At 33.0% G+C, this 23,851-nt stretch overlaps 1 protein-coding gene across 1 annotated transcript in view; it reads right to left on the reverse strand.

Moving 5' to 3' along the window:
• The window catches only part of LOC147072274 (tudor domain-containing protein 7-like), a 44,933-nt gene extending 21,972 nt beyond the window's left edge, over positions 1–22,961 (reverse strand). The window contains exons 1-9 of the mRNA XM_085947764.1: positions 22,853–22,961; positions 22,073–22,166; positions 19,558–19,784; positions 14,113–14,214; positions 13,596–13,718; positions 12,904–13,068; positions 12,001–12,303; positions 8,568–8,791; positions 4,036–4,159 (exon numbers count right to left, since the gene is read on the reverse strand). Coding sequence (XP_085803890.1) covers positions 4,036–4,159; positions 8,568–8,791; positions 12,001–12,303; positions 12,904–13,068; positions 13,596–13,718; positions 14,113–14,214; positions 19,558–19,784; positions 22,073–22,157 — 1,353 coding nt within the window. The 5' untranslated portion in view covers positions 22,158–22,166; positions 22,853–22,961. The remainder of the gene's footprint in view (positions 1–4,035; positions 4,160–8,567; positions 8,792–12,000; positions 12,304–12,903; positions 13,069–13,595; positions 13,719–14,112; positions 14,215–19,557; positions 19,785–22,072; positions 22,167–22,852) is intronic.
• Between the last annotated feature and the right edge of the window lie 890 nt (positions 22,962–23,851).

A 23,851-nucleotide genomic window follows, 5' to 3' on the forward strand; every position in this document is an offset into this window, starting at 1 on the left:
TAAAATCAGCTGGTAAGGTTATGGCTACTGTATTTTGGGATGCACATGGAATTATTTTCGTTGACTATTTGGTAAAAGGAAAAACAATAACAGGGGATTATTATGCATCTTTATTGGACCAGCTAAAAAACAAAATTGAAGAAAAACGGCCTCATTTAAACAGGAAAAAAATCCTCTTTCATCAGGACAATGCCCGTGTTCACACATGTTTACGATCAATGGCTAAAATTGAAGAATTGAAGTTCGAATTGGTTGACCACCCACCGTATTCGCCAGATTTAGCCCCCAGTGACTTTTTCCTTATCCCAAACTTAAAAAAATGGCTAAGTGGACAACGTTTTTTTCAAATGAAGAAGTCATCGATCGGACAAATGCTTATTTTGAGGACCTTCCGAAAACTTATTTTTCTGACGGTTTAAAAAAAATTGAGAAACGTCTAACCAAGTGTATTGAGCTCCAAGGAGATTATGTTGAGAAATAAAAAAAAATACAAAAATAAAAACTGTTTTAATGCTTTTTTCTAAGGAATTATTGACCCACCCTCGTATTATGCAAACTTTATCTGTCAAGGAAATTCAAAATTGGGATTGACATGAAAGCTAATTTGAACAAACAAACTTTGTATTTTTTATAATAATTATGTAAATGTCAGTTGAGGCCAAATAGGAAAAGAAAATCAAACAAACATGTTTTGATTTATATACTATAATATATAATATACTAGCAAGTACCCGGCATGCGTTGCAATGCCACTCAAAGAAATAAAGTGTTTGTGTTTTAATTCTGTTTATTGAAGAGCTTTTGGATACAAAATATTTTTTCTTTTTCCATCTGGTGCGTACACGAATAAATCAGAAGGTTTTCCAACGCGTGAGCAGGCCACATACAGCTGTCCATGTGAGAACATGGATTTTCCAAATTTGGTATAGGAACGCATACGAATAGAAGAAGATGGTTGTACTAATTCAGAAACTTTCGTGGGCGTGCGCACAACAACTGACCAAAGTTTCATTGCAATCGGATGAATGGTGTAATAACGCATTTGAATAGAAGAAGATGGTTGTACTAATTCAGAAACCTTTGTGGGTGTGCGCACAACTGACCAGTTTCATTGCAATCGGATGAATGGTATAGGAACGCATACGAATAGAAGATGGTTGTACTAATTCAGAAACCTACGCGGGCGTGCGCACAACAACTGACCAAAGTTTCATTGCAATGGGATGAATGGTATAAGAACGTATTCGAATAGAAGAAGAAGATGGTTGTGCTAATTCAGAAACCTTCGCGGGTGTGCGCACAACAACTCACTAAAGTTTCATTGCAATCGGATGAATGGTATAGGGACCATACGAATAAAATAAGATAGAATGAATAAGAAGATGGTTTTTCTAATTCAGAAACCTTCACGGGTGTGCGCACAACTGACAAAAGTTTCATCGCAATCGGATGAATGGTATAGGGACCATACAAATAAAAGAAGATAGTATAAAAAAGAAAAAAGGAAAATTTAAAAAAGGAAATTAAAAAAGGAAATGATCCTACTCCAAGAACACTATAAAGCCCAAGATAGTCGGCTGTTCTATAGAAAGATAAATAATGTTAGGAAGGGTTTCAAGCCTCGTATCACAATGTGCAAGGATGACAATGGCATGATACTCACAGAAAAGCACCGTATTCTTGCCCGGTGGGTTTCTTTGATCAACATTTAAATACCCCCCATAATGATGCCGGCAACACTAACATTAATACTCATGACCAGGAATCAGTACAAAGTGGCATGGATGATAACGAAGAACCGCCGACATTAAATGAGGTAAAAGGTGCCATGTCAAGGTTAAAAACAAACAAATCGCCTGGAATAGATAACCTACAGAGTGAATTAATAAAATGTGGGGGAGAAAGCCTGCTCAAACATTTACATAGCCTAATCCACCAAGTATGGACTTCAGAAAAGATGCCAGAGTGGAAGGATGGGCTGATTTGTCCCCTGCACAAGAAAGGAGACCAACTAGAATGTAGTAACTACAGAGGGGTGACACTCCTTAACTCTGCATATAAACTGTTGTCGATTCTGATATTCCAGCGGCTGGAACCCATTGTAGAAGGAATACTCGGGCACTACCAAGGAGGCTTTCGACGAGGGAGATCATGTGTTACTCAAATATTCACTCTAAGGCAGATTCTAGAAAAGACTACTGAATTCAATATTAACACGTATCACCTGTTCATCGATTTGAAGGCAGGTTATGATAGCATTAATCGATACCGGTTATACGAAGCAATGCGAGAATTTGAAATTTAGACGAAAATAATTAAACTTGTAGAGATGACAATGACACCAGTACAATGCCGGGTAAAGCTTCAAGCGGAAATATCCGAGCCATTTGTATCACTGAATGGCCTAAGGCAAGGTGACGCTCTGGCATGCCTTCTTATCAAAATTGCGCTAGAAAAGGCGATACAGGATGCAAAGATTGATGCCCGTGGCAGCGGCACGATATTTACTAAGCCTGTGCAGCTGCTGGCGTATGCCGATGATATCGACATCATTGCCATATCAGAATTGGCGCTGAAAAAGGCATTCACAGCACTAGAAGCCTCTGCCAAAAGAATGGGTTCACAAATAAACGAGGCAAAAACTAAATACATGCCTGTCTATGTCACACCACGAGAAGTCGCACCAAAGTTAGATATTGGTGTATACAAGTTTGAAACGGTCGACAGTTTCATATACCTTGGATCTCTTGTAACTCGACATAATGATATTACAGAAGAAATCAACAAGAGAATCATGTCTGCAAATAAATGCTACTTTGGTTTGTTAAGACATTTTAAGTCCCGCTTACTATCTCGCCGAACTAAAAGCACTCTTTACAAGACACTTGTAAAGCCAGTGCTCACCTATGCATTGGAAACCCGGACATTAACTCTGCGAAATGAACGAGGCCTGAACATCTTTGAAAGAAAAATTCTCCGCCGTATATATGGACCGATCAGGGGTGGCACCAATTGTAGGAGAAGATATAATGCTGAGCTCTACGGGCTGTACGAAGATTGGAGTGCAGTTCAATCAATTAAGATTGGGAGACTGCGATGGCTAGGTCATGTGCACCGTATGAATGACAATGAACCGGCAAAGAGAGTGATGTCCAGCAATCCAATAGGACGTAGAAGAAGAGGGAGGCCAAAGATTCGCTGGTTAGATGGAGCTGCCAGTGACTGCCATATTCTGGGGGTACCAAATTGGAAAGCAGCCACACTGGATAGGGACAGGTGGAGGGAGCTGTTGGAGGAGGCCAGGACCCACACCGGGTTGTCGCGCCCCTGATGATGATGATGAGTATAAAGAAGAAGATGGTTTTTCTAATTCAGAAACCTTCGCAGGTGTGAGCACAACAACTCACCAAAGTTTCATTGCAATTGGATGAATGGTATAGGAACGCATACGGGACACACACACAGCCAAACACTCATTTTACCACATTTTTCTTAGCTCGTATTCTTGTTTATCCGGTGGTTGTTTATCCAGAACAAATCTTGCAATCGATTTTTAACTAACTTCCCGACTAGCTAGACATTTGAAACTTTTAGAATATATCAGAACACGATGCCAATGCATTCTTTTAATACTTTTAGCCATCTTATAGAATTGAATTCATTTTCAGTTAATTCTGTTTTGTATGAAAAGTTATTTCGGAAGAAATCCGTAATCCAATCCACTATTATTGGTTGCTAAGGGGGTGGTCCTAGCAAATAAATTGTTAATATATACGTGCGTTACTATGAAAATCAAAATGACATTTCCGTATTTTATATTTGTTTGTTTGTTGCACAATAGCAAAAAAATGATTTGTCCTAAATTATTAATACATTGAATTGTCAAGTTTATATGATTCAACAGAAAATTTAAAAACGTGGTATATAAAAAGTTATTTTTATCTATTATTTATATATTATATAGATATATAGACTAGTTAGGTATTTTTAATTGTTTTTAAATATCATAAATGAGAACAAAATTAATATATTCACCATAATGCTGGGATCGTATGGAAGTATTATTGATAGTCCATTAGCTCCTTTCTCTATTGAAACCGAATCGCAATCATCAATTAGTCTAAGCCAATCGACAGGAAGTTTCTCATTATGCAATTCTCTGAAAATAAATACAACATACAATTTATTAAATAAGTTCATTAATCAAATATTTAAATATTTTTGCTACAGATCAGTGATACCCGACCAGTTTTCACGGCAAGTTTTTGGGTTATATGAGAAAAAAGAAATGTTCAACTTCCACCATTATTGTGTAGGTACCTAGTGAGACTTTTACTTGGTAGGATAATTTTTCAAACAAGGAATGAAAGAATAAAATTGTGGAATCAAGGTATCTATAATGAGTGTGGCCACCAGTGGCGGCTCCTCTAATACCATGCAAGTGCAGCGCACTGCCTGCATTTTTTCTCTCAACTTTTCATTGTTATTCATATATATATATCACTAACTTCGCGAAGTAGAACATGTATACTCCTTTCATGTGCGCAAAGCAATTCCAATCCAAATACGATTTTCAGTTTGCATAGGATTACTTTGAGCTCATTGTATAACTACTTAGAAGGTGGTTCTATGTCCTGTAGTGGCGTTTTGTGTAGCATTTTTTACACAGTTTAGATTGTCTCACTAAATCAGTGGTTTCCAAACTTCATGTTACTACGCCTCCCTTTAAAAAAAACTAATCTTGGCGCCTCCCTCCCCTTTATTTCATTAAATAATACAGACATCTTTTTAAATAGTCAACAATGTACTAATACAAAAATGAAAAAAAAAATTATAAAAATAATCATGGTTTTACTACTTATACTATATCTATTAATTTTTAAATTAATTTGTTCTTCATGCGATGAATGTGCTTGTTTATTAGCACAATCAATTTTAATAGTAGTCAATCCAAATTCATCATCGTTCATTGACAAATGGATTCTATCATGGGCCCCACATCCTGAAGCGGGCCCCCAGGCCAGGATCTTTGGCGGGCCCATCAACCTATCACTGAGGTTAAGGGCAGTGTGGTGCTTTAATGTAGTGTTTCCTAATTATACACGGGAGTTATCATTTTAGTATATCAATCATCATATAGGTATCACGTCAAATTGCAAAGCACAATCACATATTTAAAATATTTAATAGCTCCGAAACGAAGCAGCGCCACGAGCGAATTTTTTTACTATTAATGAAATAATGTGAAAAGTGCATTAGCAAACTAACCAAGAACCCAGTAAATAGATTTTTGTTTGCTTCAATATATTTGGCACAGAAATCATTTAAAAGTGGAAACATGGCGAACTTATTTTTTCCAAGGCCCCAATTTTTTATGAATGCCTTCACTTTGTCTTTTTAAATCAGTGAATGCATTAGTGGTCCTTGCGATTTATTCACTCAATTTTTTTAAAATTTCAACAAAATAGACAAGTTTAACAACAAAATTATCGTTCCTAAACAAATTTACCTCAAATTTCAACATTATGATTTGACCCTTTTATTTCATTTTGTCACGAGATAGCCAGCGCGCTTCACAATATTATTGATTTTAGGTACCTATTACAAAATTAGTCAGCATATTTTCAGACGGGTTTGCAAACAACCTTTTATAGGACTGTTTTTTTTTATGTAGTTTATAACTAACGGCCGTTTTATAAAACGTGGATTTGCAAACTGCAAACCTGTGGCTACATTAACTATTCTGTTAAACTTTTCGCGCCTCCCTTTGCAACCCTCCGCGCCTCCCAGTTTGGAAATCGCTGCACTAAATTGAGGGACTCTAGAAACAAAAACGCCAATTCCTATTCTATAACAATGTTGGCAAGTTAATAAAAATGTCTCATATCTATTTTATAGTTATAATCTCTAAATAATGTATTATAAAATGTCATATATTGTACATAAAAAATACTTATAAATACTTTTTTCAGAAATTGTACATATAAGAAAGATATGAGACATTTTCAATGAGTCACCAACATTTTACGAAAATAGAAACTGCCGTTTTTGTTTCTAAACCCCTCAAATACATTCAATATAATAAAAATCACAACGGCAATACATGAGTAGTAGGTTGTAGCGGAAAATTTAATAAGCACGATAATATAAGAGAAATATACTTTTAATAACATATAAATATAGAAATAAACTGAGTATGAATGAAGGTTGATTTACAATATAAATATTACCCACGTGATGCTAGATAATTTTATAATTTCAAATAAATTATAATAATTACAAGATAAAAAGAACTTTTTATATACCACGTTTTTAAATTTTCTGTTGAATCATATAAACTTGACAATTCTATGTATTAATAAATACTTTTTTTTGTACTTTATAGAAATACTGAATTAATATAGAATACTGAAATGTCATTTTGACATTTCATGTTGATTTCCATAGTAACGCACGTATATATTAATAATTTAGTTGCTAGGACACCCTTAGCAACCAATAATAGTGTTTTACTTTTTACGAATTTTTTCCGAAACATACAAAGCAGAATTAACTGAAAATGAATTCAATTATGCTTAAAAATGGCTAAAAGTATTAAAAGAATGCATTGTCGTCGTTTTCTGATATATTCTAAGTTTCAAATGTCTAGCTAGTCGGGAAGTTAGTTAAAAATCTTCAATCGTCCAATACAAATCTTGGACAAACAAGAAAAAATTTGTACTGGACAAACAAGAATACGAGCTAATAAAAATGTGGTAAAATATATGTCATTTATTATTAACTAAAATAGGTACCTCTATTCATTCTAAAAAAAACAGAATTCATACCCAGTCAGCTGGGTGTAAAAATGCGAGAAGCAATAAATCAGTCAGTCCAATTTCGAAGTACTCATGGGAAATATTATTGCCATTATTGCTGTGAAATTCAATATTTTTTATCACAATGAAAAGTGGGGAAATTCTGATGAGGGTTTTAAAACAGCGACCTGGTACAATATTACTTAGCACTAGACCCATGGGTGGCTGGCTGCTTGGGTCAAATAGTCAATGACCTCCCAAAAATAAATATCTTACAATCTATAGACATTATAGAATGTCAATTATCTCCTATATATTATTATCCTACGCCTCTTTCCGTTTTGGCGAGCGATTGTAACGTGACGCACGCTAATTTATATGTACATGTATCTAACCACCATACACACACACGTATCTCAACTCTCACAAGCGTTTCTCGGTCAATTTCATGAACGCCAAGATTCATATTTCTTAATAATATTTCTTTCTCTCTCATTTCCCATATGTGAGACGGAAAGAAAGCACAAAACACGCCTTTTTTTCATATTGTTTTATCGCTTGCATACACAAAATTTTGGTCATTGCTGAAAACGAGACAGCTATACTATTTTCAATATGTAAAATGAAACAGAATGATATAAATTTTTCCTTAAATGTTTCAAGAGTTTTGTTCTGCGGTTTCAAGGTCTCATTTGTGCGGCAAACCTTTTTATTCTTATTTGTTGTCGCTTATTATTTCAAACTGACCATTGTTGTCTGAAAGTTTCATATGTTATTAATTGTAGTTCAGTTTAAATCCAACCTTTGAGTAAAACCCATCGACTGCATTTTCTGTATTAAACCATTGTATACAAGTTACCGATTAAAATGTAATCTGCTATATTAATCATAAAGTTACCTTCTAATAAGATCAGTGGAAATATAAAAAGTGTTTATATATAAATGATCCCGCCATTCCATAATACTAGGTATTATAACGGAGTTTTTATTAAATGTGTTTAATTGTTTTAATCTAAATTGTATTAAGAACAACAATTATTAGGTGTATAAATAGACACACAAAGTTTGGTTTTTGACCTAATTTACAAAAAATTATAATGTGTTGGGTGCAATTTCGGTTAACGATGAGTTGACAACGTGAAAAATGGAAATTTTTCTAAGGGTAAGTAACCTACATATAAAAATTTCTAGTACTTCTTCTATAATGTATAAAAAGCTCATTTGCAATACGTCTTTTAGGTATACAACGAAAAGGCAAATTAAAATAATATATTCAAAATTGACCTACCCCGTTGTCAGGCTTAAGGCCGCTACTGACTAGACCACTGATTATAATGCATGTATGGCATACTGTTGTTTACTATTTTTTGTGACTTCATCTGAGTATTCAAAATAATGATTGAAATTATAAAAAACTTGTTTTATCCTTGCAACACTAATGAAAGAGTTTTTTACAGTGGCAAATAAATCTCAGAACACAAAATTGTGATGTTTACTACAAATGAATCGGCAATGCAAAATGACTTGTAGCTAGTTCAATCATTTTAGCAGCAATAACTCAGCTTCACATTAATGTTAATTAATATTTAGACTGCACCTCTATAGAACAAATTGTTCTTCAATGTGTTTGTTTTGAAGGGTATTTTCGCAAAAGTATGATTTATGTATTTGTACAATTCGTGTCACTCTATCCCAGTCGATCTTCCACCATTCTTTTCTAATTATGACATACGAGTACCTACTATACATAGAAATCAAAAAAAAACTTACTTGTACATATCGGGTAATGTGTCAGCCCATATTCCATTTGGATGTGTCGATACTATCGATACGATCCGCTGTACAGCAGCAGAGGGCGTGCTGAACGGTTGATTGTCGGCTTCCAAGAATGCTTTTTCCAATTGGGCCAAAGCGAGACCTGCCACTCTCTCCATTGCCAATTCTTTGGAATTCATGGAGTCAGGATACGTCGAAAACAAGTATTTAGTCCCACACTGAAAATCAAACATATCATTGTCACATAAAATTCAATTCAGACTATTGGGACATAAGTAAAATAAATAGCAAGGTGAGATGATAATATGAACATATGAACATAAAAAAGTGCGATAAAAATACAATTAATGCCCAGTTTTGCATAAATATTTCCCGCAATTTACATCTGATATAGTCAAAATTCACTTACATCTATTAAAATAAATATTCTATTTATCTAATACATTCAACAAAATGATGTAAATTATTAAAAAAATAGATATCAAGGTGCAGATGCACATGTGTTTTTAATTCCAGGTCAAGATTAGATATCGCGATTGGTAGCAGTCTTTCAGTTTTAGCCAATTAGGCATGGGCATACACGGTAGTTTGTTACTGTGTCATATCCTGGACAACTTGTACGATAATATCTCTCCAGTGAAAAGTGAACCCAGATCCAATTCTAATGAAGATGCTTTGAGGTACATCAAGAACATAAAAAGCTATTTTACAAAGTTTGATGACCTACAACACAAAACATTCAAACCAACTTATAATATTGAATAATATAAACAAGCCAAAAATATGCACTAAACCAATTTGTATGATTTTTTTAAATTAAAATTTTTCAAATTTACTTTTTCTCAACCACTTCAAAAACGTAAAACGCGGTTTCACTGTATACATAAACATGAAAGGTAGTAGACTTAAGACCCCGTTTCCACTAGTGAGAGAACATTATGATCACGTTATGTGCTGTCACGGCGGCAAATTTAGTCAATGGTTTCGTCATTCCGCAGAATCACTATCTCTAAAAATTCAATGATAGAGAGTGTCAAATCTAATGCATTAGTAATTTGAATTATTATGCATTATTCATGTTAATTTATATCGACTGTAAAAAGGAAAAAGGGCGTAATCCACACAAAACAAATTTTACAGGAGGAGCAAAAAACGTTTTTTCAATGATTTTCTGTCAAAATCAAAATAAAAAATATACACAGACTTAAAGTGCATAATGATTAATAATTCGGTGTATTATTTTCCCAATCTGACATTAATTACGAAAGTTATTAGAGAAAAACCGATAAAAATGATGGTAACATCCTTTTTCCTTACCAATTTCAAATGTCGTATTCATAAAATACAGTAGACTTACGCAGCAAATAGACTTTTTTCTCACTTATTTTAAATTAAATTCTTGGGAATGTATTTCTTTATAGTGTTTCACTAGGTGTTTATTTAATATTTTTTCATTTCCCATGGTTTAATTATATTAAGGTTAAAATTAGAACAATCGTAATTTATTATTTTCAGAAAAAAAGTATTTTATTAAATCATAAATGACGCATAATCATTACATAATAGTAATAATGATAATAGTAAATATAGCAAATATTTTATTATATATAGATAGACATAAGTATATTGATTCAAGCTAATCTTAGTTATTTACAAAAATTATAACAAATAACCAATATTTGCGGATGTATTGGTTCTTGACAATCACTTGTCACTTCGATCAGTGGCTCTTGACTACAAATTAAAACAAAACACATTTTACTCGATATTTATGTTATTACTATAAATAATACGGTGCATAATTATAATTTTTGTCCATTACAATGATTTTAATCGTAAATATAAGCGTACTTAGGACCAAGTTCAGTTTAGAATTATGTTTGACACGTCACATAACCTATAAACCGCACGGCGGTGTTTGTAGTAAATATAGCAAATATTTTATTAATTTTATCATCTAATATGAACAAGAGATCATTAACCAATGATTAAGACACAATATAAGTTGTAACATAATGTTTTATAACAATTTACAGAGAATTAACGATGACGCTTCACTTGTGCGGCATAAAAATTTCAAGGCATAATTTTAAAGACTTACCATTTTTGTTTGTGTTGTTTATTCCATCCAATTATCCAAATTTTAAGAATATTTTTACTTCTTTCTATTGCCATTTTCACTTGATTAGTATACTTCAAATGAATTTTAATGGAGAGTGTCGAAAAACGTGTTGACTGTCAAACGAGCGGGCGAGACTATTAGGTGGCTTAATCTTCATTATGGTTCATACCTGACCCAGCCGGCCGTCAGCGTTTAGTAAAACTGCCATTATTCTCACACATTTACGGATTAAGTTGCTTACCGCCCTTTTCCTTACCACAAAAGATTGCTTGAACGACTTATAAAGTCATTGATGTGGTTTAAGCCCCTTTTCCTGGACGTAAAATTCACATGCCCTTCATTTCCAAAAACTAAAAGCTAAATTTTGATAATAATTCGTCATTTGCAGCTTAAATCCTTTGGGCATACCATGTATTGAGTTGAATACTTTTCTAATAACAAATAAAACCCACTTTGCAAAAACTGAGGCTTACGCCCCTTTTCCTTTCCACAGTCGATATTAATTTAACAGTTTCTACATGTGCGTATGTTAAAATAACTTGCGATATTGAATCCATAGATAATATTTTGAACAGAAGCTAACCAGGCGACCAAAGATAATAGACGTAAAAGCAGACATAGATAATAATTTATTAGAAAAACCAAAAAAGAAAACCACTAAAAACAAAGAACGGGGCGAGTCGAAAATGTGTAGACCTGCAAATGGAAAAAAACTCTCACTGACTAGTACGGTTCATGGTGACATTATTGTTGTTCTGGTATAATATCAGAAGATTTTGCTAATTGACAATGTTCATTTAAAAGTTCAAAATATGCTACTAAAATACCAAGAAAAACGACATTACACACTATTTTCCCGTAGCGGTAGCTTACTGTGACAGCATGTGATAGCACATGTGATCATAATGTATTTGAACCCTAAGAAATCTCACAGAAGTTACTTGCAACACAGTTTACACTGACAAGCAAGTTCTTGCAATATTCTCTCTTAATTCCTCACTAGTCTCACTCATCAATCACGATAGTTTACAAGCATAATATTATGTCTAGGCAAGGGCCTTTCGTCGGATGCGATAGAATATCGAATGAAAGTTAACCAACAACTTTATTTACAAAGAATGAAAAATAATTCCACCCGAAGTAAATGAATGTAAATAAAAATTTAGACCATATCAAAATAATGTCAGTGTGTGTCAGAACAAGGCAACAACAGATGTTTAGTGTCGAATGTTGCATTATACTAGGTACTAGGACATATTAAGTGGTAGAAGCAGATAAAGTAGATGAAGCAGATCAATCAAGTACCTTGACGGTGCAGTCGAAGGTGGAAGGCATTCGACCTTTCCTCGTTTGTTCATGTGATTTGTATACAGGATCAGGTAGACCCATTTCATGGCAGCATAGCAACAATCGAGAAATATTATCCTTTGCCGTGGAATTTAAAAATGACGGCCTCGCCGGTTTATTTACATGTGTATTTCCAAATTCGATTTCTGTTGCTAATTTTTCATCTTTCAGATTCAATTTGCCCATGGGCGATAATAGACTATCTTGAATGTTTTGGCTTGTTTCAATAATTTCCGGTGACTTAGCGGTGTCATTTGTTTTCTATCAAAAAAGAATAGTTACATTAAGAAAAACATATAATATATTACAAACACCAATTGTCTTTTACAGCCAGAAAATTAGGGGGGGATAAAGAGTGCAAAAAAAGAAATTAATTCAGTTGGATAAAAAAAATTGTCCATAAAATTGTATAGGTTTCAATTATCTTTTATTTTATTCCATTCCACTAGCTACAACTACTATTACTATGTAGAAGTTAGCAAATGTAACGTAGTGTTAGGTACTGATATGGAGAACAAATTAAAAATTCTTAATAAATCATGCCTCATTAATGAAATAACCTTGTTAGCTGCCGTAATACACATTAATTTGTATTTTAGACATAACTAAGATTGATTCTATATTTTTGACGAAACAATTTTAAGTTTGCTGTTACATTTTAGATTTTGCGTGCAATAACTGAGTGTGTGATAGAATGTTTCTTGTTAAGAGTAATCATAATAAATGCTGATCATACATATTATATCTTCCTGTCGCCAGTGCACGGGACACTTTCTTGTCCCATAACCATTTTGAAAACGCACGGAGCAAGGATGCTCCACTTACATATAGAATATAAATTGACAAATAAATTACACCTACATTTTTTGTTGAAAGATCCATACTTTTCAATTTTATTTGTGCAGCAGACAATCTACTCGCTGCACTTAAGCGTTGGGGAAGTGGAACTTGTATTTTAATATTTTCCTGCTCGGCAGGTACATTCTTGGAGACCGACATTTGGATTACACGTTTAGATCCGTTTTGCTGTGAACAAAATAGTTTACATTCTTATTTCCACATTGAAGCCAGTACAATAATATTTAATTTTTTAATAAGAATTTCCCATTTGGTGGGTCGCGACCCAGTACCAGGACGCAGAAATAATATCCCAGATTGCAGCAGACCGCAATGTAAATATAATTTTTATAGCTCAGTGGGTCTATTCTATACTTATTGTAATTGATGCAAACCTACCCTAAGTTTGATTATATTTATCACTTTATCACTTTAGCGGTCGATAAGTATAGAATAGACCCACAGGTGTGTGAATGCAATGTTGCAATTTCTCCTCGTATTAGATATTTCCGAAAGGTTAGACAGCAGCATTCCCCTGCGTGTGATAAAATGAGAACAAAATCAATTTGAAAATTCTTACTGCCACAAACAAAAACCATAATTTGTTCCGTTTAAAATGCTGCCATGAACAATGAAATTTACCATTAAATAAACATATTTCCCACCTATCTTCTACGAATTTGATAAAAAAATATATATAATATAATTAATTATACCATTCCGACTTCGGGTTTTGCAGGTGGAAAAGCTTTATTAGTCTCATTTCCCCTTACAATAGGTCTAGGAGCTGTAGGCATGACTCTCGAATAATCTTCATTATTTCGACTTCTATATTCCCTCTGAAAACAATTTAATGTTTATTCATCAATGCAGTAGGTACACACCAAACGATTTTGTTAATAAAAATTGTAATAGTCAAATGTACCAACAATTCTGTAGTTGGTACTGTTCTGTACAAGTTCATAATTTATTAATGTTTAGGTAAATACCTGCTAAACTGTGACAATCTATAACTAGTAGAAATAGAAAAAATTGAAAAATACAATTTCCTTCACTCTGTAAATTCTAATAAATCTAGAATTTAATTCATATAATTTTGACATTAACCCTGACTAATAAAAAAGAGCAGTGAAATTTCTCTGGCTGGAATTCCAGCACAAGACCTCCAACTTCTAATTGGATTTCTGCCAACAGCAGCTAGCAGAGATGATATCTGTCATAACAATAGCTTACATTCATCGGTTGCGGCTTTTTGTATGCTGATGAAACCCGCGGAGGTGACCTATTTTTCCATAAATCCGGCCTCCATGATGGCCCGCTTTGCAACCTTCTGGGCTGCAATAATCAATATCATTTACAACATATTAAAATATAGTATGTACCTGTGTATTATAAATGTATTAGAAGACAGACTTCATTTAACCCATTGGTGACTGACTTTATTTATGTACGTGTAATACTGACTTCCAACAACCAAATATTAATAACTCAAAAAGTATATATTTAAATAATTAGAATTTTTAACAAATATAAGAAAGGATGCCTTAATATAATTTAAAAGCCACAAAAGAAAACAAAAATGTTTGAAATGAGATAGGGAGGTTCAAAGTTCAATAAACAAAACTTTCGTCAATTTTACTTCAGAATTTTTAGTTTAGTGCTAAATAAAAATAAAGATTTTAAAAAACTGCTCGTTTGCTATTTTCGTATGTTACCGCATAAAATATCTGAAAATTATTGACAAATGCTGTACTTTTCACATTTCTAGCAACTTATTCTGAAGTTTCAGAAGTTACAATTTCTTGTTCCGATACTTCAAAAAACAAATTATAATTTTTAATAAAACTGTTCCCTGTATAATCCTGTATGTAAAATCGCTTCAAAAGTTTGTAAAAGTTTTAACGGACGTTCGTTCGAAACCCTGATAAAAAAAGGTCAATAACCTTTCGGCCCCTTAGGATCAAAGAAATGTAACTCGATTTTTGGCGATTTTGAGTTACACAATATGGCACTAGACATAAAATAACATATATGTCAAGTGACAAAGAGACGTATCAAAAGGAGAGAAGGTTACAAAGATAATTCAATAAGTATCTTCTGAAAACACTTTCTTGTTAACACTTTACGGTCCGGTAACGCCACATTGGCGTCCTTTGCAAGCCGAACGTTACGATCCGGTGACGCCTACGTGGCGTCCTCACATAGGCATATCTTTACTGTGAAAAATAAATATGAAATTTAATATTTGGTTGCAAGATCTATCGACAGATGGTTGAATGACATGTGCAAGAAGTAAAAGCATGATGGAAAAAAAATATTTCGGGGTTTTTACAGAGATGGCGGACGTAATACCATTCAGTATTTTTTTGTACCTATACCATTTTTTTTATTAGTTACAAGCCCATTTCTAGACGGGTGAATCACGTGACGTAAACAAAAAAGGTAATAAACACTCGTTGTTATATTCCAGTGTCGTCACTTCAACTTCGAAATTTAATTGTCGACCCTTTTCAGTGGTAGTCTACCATTTATGAACCTGCATTCTTTTTTTTTTAAATGAACGCGATTTTTAGCTATGAAATTGCATCCTATTTGATAATTTGTCTTTAATGGTTTACTACCCATGAAACATCCACCATGCTTCATCATCCATGATAGAAATCTTAACTTGAAAATGAGAACAGTTATAAATGTGAACTTGTATCGCGTTGTCATTTTCGTTCGCTTTTTTCGGGAGATTATTGCTTGTGTAACTGCATAAATAATAGCTATTATTATTTATATTGCACTAATTTCATTGAAAAAATAATTAATCTAAGTATATTTTAGCTAGGATATATATTTTTTATTAGTTTTATCTCCAAAAAAACTTTTTAAAATGGAGGACCATTCGTTTTTAAACAGGGGAAAACTATGCGGATTGTATGTCAGATATTCCCAGTGACTGAAGATATCGGAGATTTTAGTGTAATTTTCAATCACAATCAAATATTTCCGGGGATTTCCGCAACTAATAAACGTTTAAGAAGAAAGTGTAAAGTGTGTTCCTCACATAAACTTCGAAAAGAAACTATTTACATGTCCAAAGAGTGTAAAGTACCTCTACATCTACATATTGGTAATTGGTTTTCTTCGTATAATTTAAAAAAAAGTGTATTAGTTGTTAGTTCATTTTACATTCATAGTTTTATAAACTATTTCAAATAATTTCAGCTTTAGTGTGATAATAATTATTTCGTGCCTAGCCAGTTATCTAAAGGTATTATCCATAAGATTGAGTGTTGATTCAAATATTTTTGTGGAATGTAGATGTTTGTTTTACAATCCTATTTATTGCTCATAGATTTTGTTATATGATTTTTTTACGCACGCCTCTGCACTGTTATTGGATTGTCTCGATTCCTACAATAATACCAAATTGTAATAAGCGGTGGGAATGTATATGCGTGCATTTTATTTATTTGAATTTACTCGAAAATATGCACGCCACTGCACTGCCTTTATCGGCTAGGCCATAAAACCAATAAATCACTAGTAAGTGTTAGTTCGGGAATGAATGTGCATTTATTTTTAAACACTTCACAGTTTGTGTGAAGTCTTTGTTATTTTATTATATTTGATAATCAGAGATATGAGTAGCTAGCGCTAAAAATGAATTGATACGTATTCTATAGCGGTGTAAAACATTTTGTATTTGAATATTTTATTATATTTTTTAATTAAAAAATAATATATTGTGATGCTTTATATCAATAGGCTGTTTCCTTTACATTATATTTAACAAATTGAACTAATCTAATAACATATAATAAATAATATACGAAAATTTACAAATTATATACTTTACCTTTATGGAACGCGGGCCAGAGGTTGACAAGTGTTGAATAAATGACACAATTTGATGCATTGATATATTTTAAGTATTTTCTGAAAATTTTATTGAAATATATCAATAGGTTCAAAAGTTATATCATTTTTAACTTCGCGATCGAAATTTGTTGATTTTCATTAAAAAATACCGGATATTGGCGTAGGTTCTTCGCGAAAATTCGCGGACCGTATAGTGTTAATGTCAGTGGAATGTAAGTTTACTTACGTTTCTTTAACTTTAACAAAACATATTTTGTTATGAGTCAAAGAAATGCATCTAAGTTACGTTTGACTCACCCCCGCACAGATTTTGATAACTGTTTTACCAACATGTCACTTTCACAGATTGGTTTGTTTTTATTTTGACAACTGTTGTTGCTTTTGTGTTGATTGTCTTCTGGAAGTGCTTTTTGTTATTTCAACTGTTTATTGACTTTATTACAATTCAAATATAGAACAGAAAACATATAAAACAAAGAAAAAATACTAATACAGAAGAAAAAGCATCACTTTTGGAAGAGTATGATCGCCATATACAACGAAAAATTATAATTAATACACAGGATTATAAAAACAAATCTAAAACCTTAGCTTTAGAATCCACTGTAAATTTTATCGAGTTTAACCTAGAAGCTGTTCGATATTGTCCAAAAGTGCAGTCGAAGGCAATTTTTTACAAACCACGCCTAGCTGTTTATAATTTAACTGGTTTAAATATTTGGTGGCTAATACTATAATGCTAATGGAAAGAAGTTTATTTTGATGAGTGATACCCTGTGGTAGTCAAAATAGAAATGTCAATTTCACTGTAATGCTTCTTTCTGTATGCTGTACAGTCTTTAGATATACCGTACATAGAACAATGCTTTCTTTGAACCTGGGCATTCTATGATGGAATGCGACTCGGTTCATGCCCATAACAAAACTTCTACAAAGAAAATAAATATACATGATCCGTCGTCATGGTACACTGCAGTTAGACTAGCATCTAGAAAATCAAAATATCAAATCATGACATTGAGATGGGACAAGAGTGTGTTTTCAGTCTCATAAATTTAAAGAAACAATTAATTAAGAACAAAAAGACAGATACAGATGGAATGGATGTCAACTGGTTAAAAATAACATTGATGCAATATAGAAAAGAAGATGCTGACCATATTTATTTTAAATATAGCAAAGTTGAACAAGAATATCGGAAAATCAAAGTAATTTGACAAGTTCCTAAAACAAGGCGATCAGCTGGACTTCCACCATTACAAATGGCTTACAATGCCCCAATAAAAATTGCTAAAGAAAGGTTGCAAAGACTTGCAAGATTTGTGTAATAAAGGAATTATACCCTCTCAGTATCATACATTTTACTACTTTTTGAAAGAAGGAACTGCAGAAAACCATGTGGAAGAAGACGTCTTCGAATAAATTATTGACGAATGATTACAAAACATATATCATCTATCTAATACCTAAGTGCTACCTTTTTATTGATTTTATAATACCTAATAAGTTTTAACGGGTTCAACATTTGTAGCATAAACAATAATTATTTATGTAGTGAATTTGACGAGTTTTCTTATATTTTATTTTAATGGAGGTAGGTACCTACGATTTTAATATTTTTCTTATTCTAAGTATATAAGTTTATCAGTAAATATTTTTTGTGCTTGTAATACAAGTATTACTCTTCCTCCACTATCACGTTCTAATAAATGTATCCATATAATCATCAATTGTCAAAATAAATCAAATACCGATGCATGTCACTAGAAGTAATGTAACATGATTCATCGATTGATTTTTACACTTTCATTAGGATCAAAGATACCTAACTCATACACAGCTGAACTTAATATTAAAAAAATATATGAAAATAAACTAATTTATTTAAAAAATACATCAGGAAGCCAAAGTACAGCCCTTTAATGTTATTAAAAGATAATTTAAATAATATTCATCTTTTTAAAAATAAGTAACATTGATTACTATCTGGGGAAACCTGTTTTTGGGCTCTCCTGTAAAGTAGAGAAAAATGAGATACGTTTCTTTGACTCAAGGGGCCACTTTATGACACATATATTATTTTTAAATGCATTCCATTATGGAAACATAGATGGTTTATTTTTTTGTGTGCAGTGAACCGTTATAATACATATTAAATTGGCAAAGATTCAAGCAACAGTTGTCACAAGCTTGAAATTAAAAAAATATTTGAATAAACATATTTAATACCAGAATTTTTTAATAGATGCCCAATACGGTGTAAAAAAAATACATGGCCAAATACCTCTTCTAACACGAGAATTTCTCGTGTTTGGTCACCAATGGGTTAAGAAAGATAAAATTAAAATTTTAATACAAATCATTATTAACAAATTATATTACAATTACTGTGAATATATCATAAGTCGTGTCTACATTTGCGCATTTTTTCATTTGCTAGCCTGCGCATTGCTTGCCTCAAACCGGTTTCAAAATGTGCTATTTTTCACGATAAAAGTCCTAGAGCAAGTAGCTCCATCACCAATGGACTTATTTTCAACATCACATCAGTGTTGCCAACGAAATGATTCCGTTAAGCCAAAAATACTATAATTTTGAAGGATTCTAAATGGGAAATGTTCTGTGTACTATAGTTTTAACATCTTTCCTTTGAAAATTTGAAAACTATATGACAAAGTGTAGACAGTTGAGGCGGTGCATAACACGCTTTTAACCTAAAGCATACGCAAAACTACTCTGTGAACCAGAATTAAATAGTTGAAGTAGAATATGAAGTGATTAAATGAAGACATAGCTCATGAGACTCACAGGTGGTTTGGCGAATTTGGTAAATCTCTTTGGCACGTGAGATTTTTGTCTAGAGATCATCTCTGCGATGTGACTAGTTTCCTCAGAAACGATGGCATCCACCTGCATCTCGCCATTATAACCAGTAGTCACGCGAAATCCTGGCACGTCTTTGAACAGGTCTTCTAAAGTTTTGTACCCTATTTCTTTATAGGGTATCCATTCTCCTTGCAACTCCTTGTAGTCACCTTTAATTTTAAATGATTTCAAAAAATTAATAAATTTCAATTAGCTTTCAATATAGTTTACCACTGGAGTAAAATTGAGATAGGTACATAAATCGACCAATTATTGGTGAATATACTAGGACAAAAATAAAATTGAATAAATTGAAATACTAATATAATAAATAAGTACTACTAAATATAAACACAAAAAGTGAGAGGTGGTATTAAGATTTTAATTTACTGGAATGGTATAACCATAACCAGTAACATATTCTCCAGTTTACTTGTAAAAATCATTCCATAACCGTCAGATTCCACAATAATAATGTGAATAATGGATTTCACGACACACTAACTCTAACATAATGTGTACTGTAAATAGGGCCTGTAAAGTAGGACTGTAAAAAGGAAAATGTACTCACTGTCATGCAAATTACAACACTACATGCATAGATTTAAAAAGCTAGGGATCTTCCAACTTTCCATACAACAATAGAACACAGTATTGGAGTGTAAACTTGATGTGTCACGCATATTAACCCATATACACATGTGTGGATTTACTAATATTGTCGCAACCATAAAACTAAAAGGCAAATTTAAAAACATTCATCATGTGAATTGCAACACTGCATGTGTGGATCAAAAAAGTTTACTGCCTTCTGAATTTTCACACGATAGTTAGCAACTACCATGACATGTACGCATGCGCGGAATGATAGTGGTAACTCTGGCGGAAAAATATACAAACTACACCACACAGCACACAAAACATGTACGCAATAGCAAGTGTGTCTTCCTGGCACTTAAAAAATGAAATTAGCGAGACAATCAGCACTTCCTATAATGTATTGTCACAAACGTTTAATTTGTGCACTATAAATAAGCCGGCAATAAATTCGCTCATGTATAATACTGATATGACATTCAGTGAATTCTGGGTTGCCAGATTTTGTTTCTGTTCCATAGATTATTGATATCTTATAAATACATCTGATTGGACTGTTTTATTAACTGTCACAACAAATACATACCTATATATATTTCAAAATATTATAAATTTAAATTCCCTTATGCAACACATATTTTTTTTGTAGATGTATATTTTTGTGCAACCATATTCAACCAGGTCATTTTTATACCTCCATAACAAAAATTGGTACAAGTCGGTTATGGGGAAACAAGCGGCAAACACATTTTGAACATAGCCGATATACTGTATAATTTGTTAGGTTGGGTTAGTTTAGGTTAGGTTTTCATTCTTGAATTCATGAATTTTGCCAAAATCCGATACGACAATTAGCGCGGTTCCCGCCTGGCTTCCCCATAACCGACCTGTACCCAAAAATTTACAGTAATCCTTGAGGTCAATGAAAAAATGTACTTCAAGGAAAAGTTATCAAACTGCAAAACAATAAATAGATAACCAAAATGTGGGAGTTATTTTAAAAATTATTACGTTAATTACATTACAATAGACTAGATTAATAATTATTAATAATAATAACACTAGATTAATAAGCTAAACATAGCCAAACATACCTACCTATTAAATATAAAAAATATTTTTTTCTTGTAAAAAATAAAAGTTTAAAGAGGTGGCCAACTTGTTTGTTGTCGCTTTTTTCACAAAAAAATATTCACGATCATCTTTTTTTACTATTATAGCAAATTTAAGATGTGTGTTGATCTCATTTATCTGGTCGACCCTCTGACCCCGGGCCCCTAGGCTAAAGCCCTGTCAGCCCTACCCTTGTGGGGGCCATGGATTACATGTTTCAATGAAATCAACAACACCCGTTCACTTCAAAAATGGTGTTAACCCATATTGTCCGGTACGGTAAAACACTTTTGAACAGAATAATTGGATAATTTAAACAAGTGCATAGGTATAGAAAGACATCAATTTGAATGAATCACCCATATTATTTAACAAAAGTAAACATAAGTAGAAAATTTGAATGTTCACAGGTTCTTTCAAATTTAATTTTAATAAAAGAATTGCAGGTATTATCTCTTCGTATGTAAAATAACGGTGGAGTTACAATAAATTTTATTACAATGGGGGCCATATTGTGATTTCGTGATCAGCGGTCAAACAGTTGGCTGAGCCTGATACACTCGTCTATGGCCAACAGAAGGACTATTATCTGCTGTGTATGCTAGTATTCATTCAACTATCTGTATATAACAATATCACTGTTTTTTACATGAAATAATGTTACGATTTTTATTTAAAAATGGTAAGTAAGTACAGCAATCTGCAGTAAGTACCTATAAACTGTAATATTGTATTAAAGATAACTTACGATTACATTGTTTCACAGAAACGGATCCTTTGCAAGACAGAAGCGTTGCTCTAATAATACCGATGACTGTTTGGCGATCTGACATATTGGAAACCTAAAGATATATTATATAGGTAATAAAAATATTAAAATTCATTTATAACATAATATAAATCTACATAACAACTCTTACTATGCAGATTGTTATCATAAAAACAATATAGAAAAGAAATTTATTTGGTTATGTATGTGACGCCATTCACACAATACTTAGGTACATATCACTTTATTATTATTTGAATACAATTTAATATGTGGGTACCTAGCAACTTACAATGTTTAGAAGTGTCATTTTATTTTTTTAGATTCATCCTTTCCAAATCCATCAATTAACCAGTACTAACTGATAATATTATGGCGGCTATAGCAACTTTTTTCCGATAAACATTGAAGGATTAAACCTGACTATTGTTTTACTAAACTAGAGCAGATTTAGGAATGAGATCAAAATAAAAATAAAATATTTTCTTTGTCAGCAAGAACTCGTAGAGGCAATAAAACATGTATATGCAACAGCAGCTGTCAATAAAATACAATAACAAATGCAGCACTATAATGATCCCTTAAGAATCATTTTAGAAAGCAGATATTTTACACAGCTGCTGTATGAATGAAATACATTTAATAACGAGCAATATCGTCCAATTTTAGGGTCTAAGAGATCACCGATATAATCTCGTATCCTAAATCAAATACAACGTTACAAATAATGATAAAAGTACATTTGATTTACATGCTCACCGATAGTCATCCAAATGTATGTTTTACAATATCAAGAATATTAGAAACTTGAGCCGAAATCCAAAACGCCAAACGGACACAGTAATAGTAATGTGTACAATACGGCAATGGAAAGTAAGAAAAGTGTGGCCGTTTTAGAAAATAATGTTTCCAGAATTCAGATAGAAGATGGCTGACGTAAAATGCATGTTTGGAATTTTGATATCGTTAATAGGGTTTAAGTACGTTATAACCAGTGGCATTGTGCTATAGTCGCAGTTTTAAAAATCCTAAGTGCAAGAACGCAGTGGTCGCGCGGGGGCGGCGCGGCGGCGGCGGCGGCGTCTTGCGAAACTCAAACGTATAACCGTGTGTAAAATGTTCGTAGGTTTGGGGCATAATACACACGGTTATACGTTTGAGTTTTGCAAGACGCCGCCGCGCCGCACCCGCCAAATGACTACGGACGAGCACTAATGCCTGAGCTCCATTGGCATCCAACACGTCACGATAGGCATCATTCAAACCAAAAAAAAACCTGTAAGCCGTAGTCATGGGGCGTGTACGACGCGGAATAGGCGCGGGGACGGGCACGGGTAGAGTGTCCGTAGTAGCCAGCACGCGTCCAGTCGTGTTCAGCGTCAAATCAGGGATAGGAAACCATAAACACAGAAAAGTTTTTACTGGAAAACTCCTATTTGAAATGGCAAAACTTTGCAGCAAAATATGGGGCCAATGAAATCAATATGGAAAGCACTAATTTAACAGAAGAATTTTATAACTTATACAAGAAACTGCGGGAACAACCAGACAAGTTTTTCGAAAAAGAGTAACATGAGAAAATATTTTATTAAGTATATTCTAATTGATCTAAGTTTTTTTCTATTCCTTTTGAGTCATTTTTTTGCGATCCGACTATCGCCTTTTGACATATTCAAACACCACCAATGGTGAATACACACTGTCATCTGATACAGTTAATTCCTGTTTATTTGGTAAATTTATATAATATATGAATTT

Source organism: Rhyacophila brunnea, unplaced genomic scaffold, assembly GCF_057557595.1.
Source record: "Rhyacophila brunnea isolate RB1 unplaced genomic scaffold, BYU_Rbru_1.0 scaffold_2, whole genome shotgun sequence".
Lineage (NCBI taxonomy): Eukaryota > Metazoa > Arthropoda > Insecta > Trichoptera > Rhyacophilidae > Rhyacophila > Rhyacophila brunnea.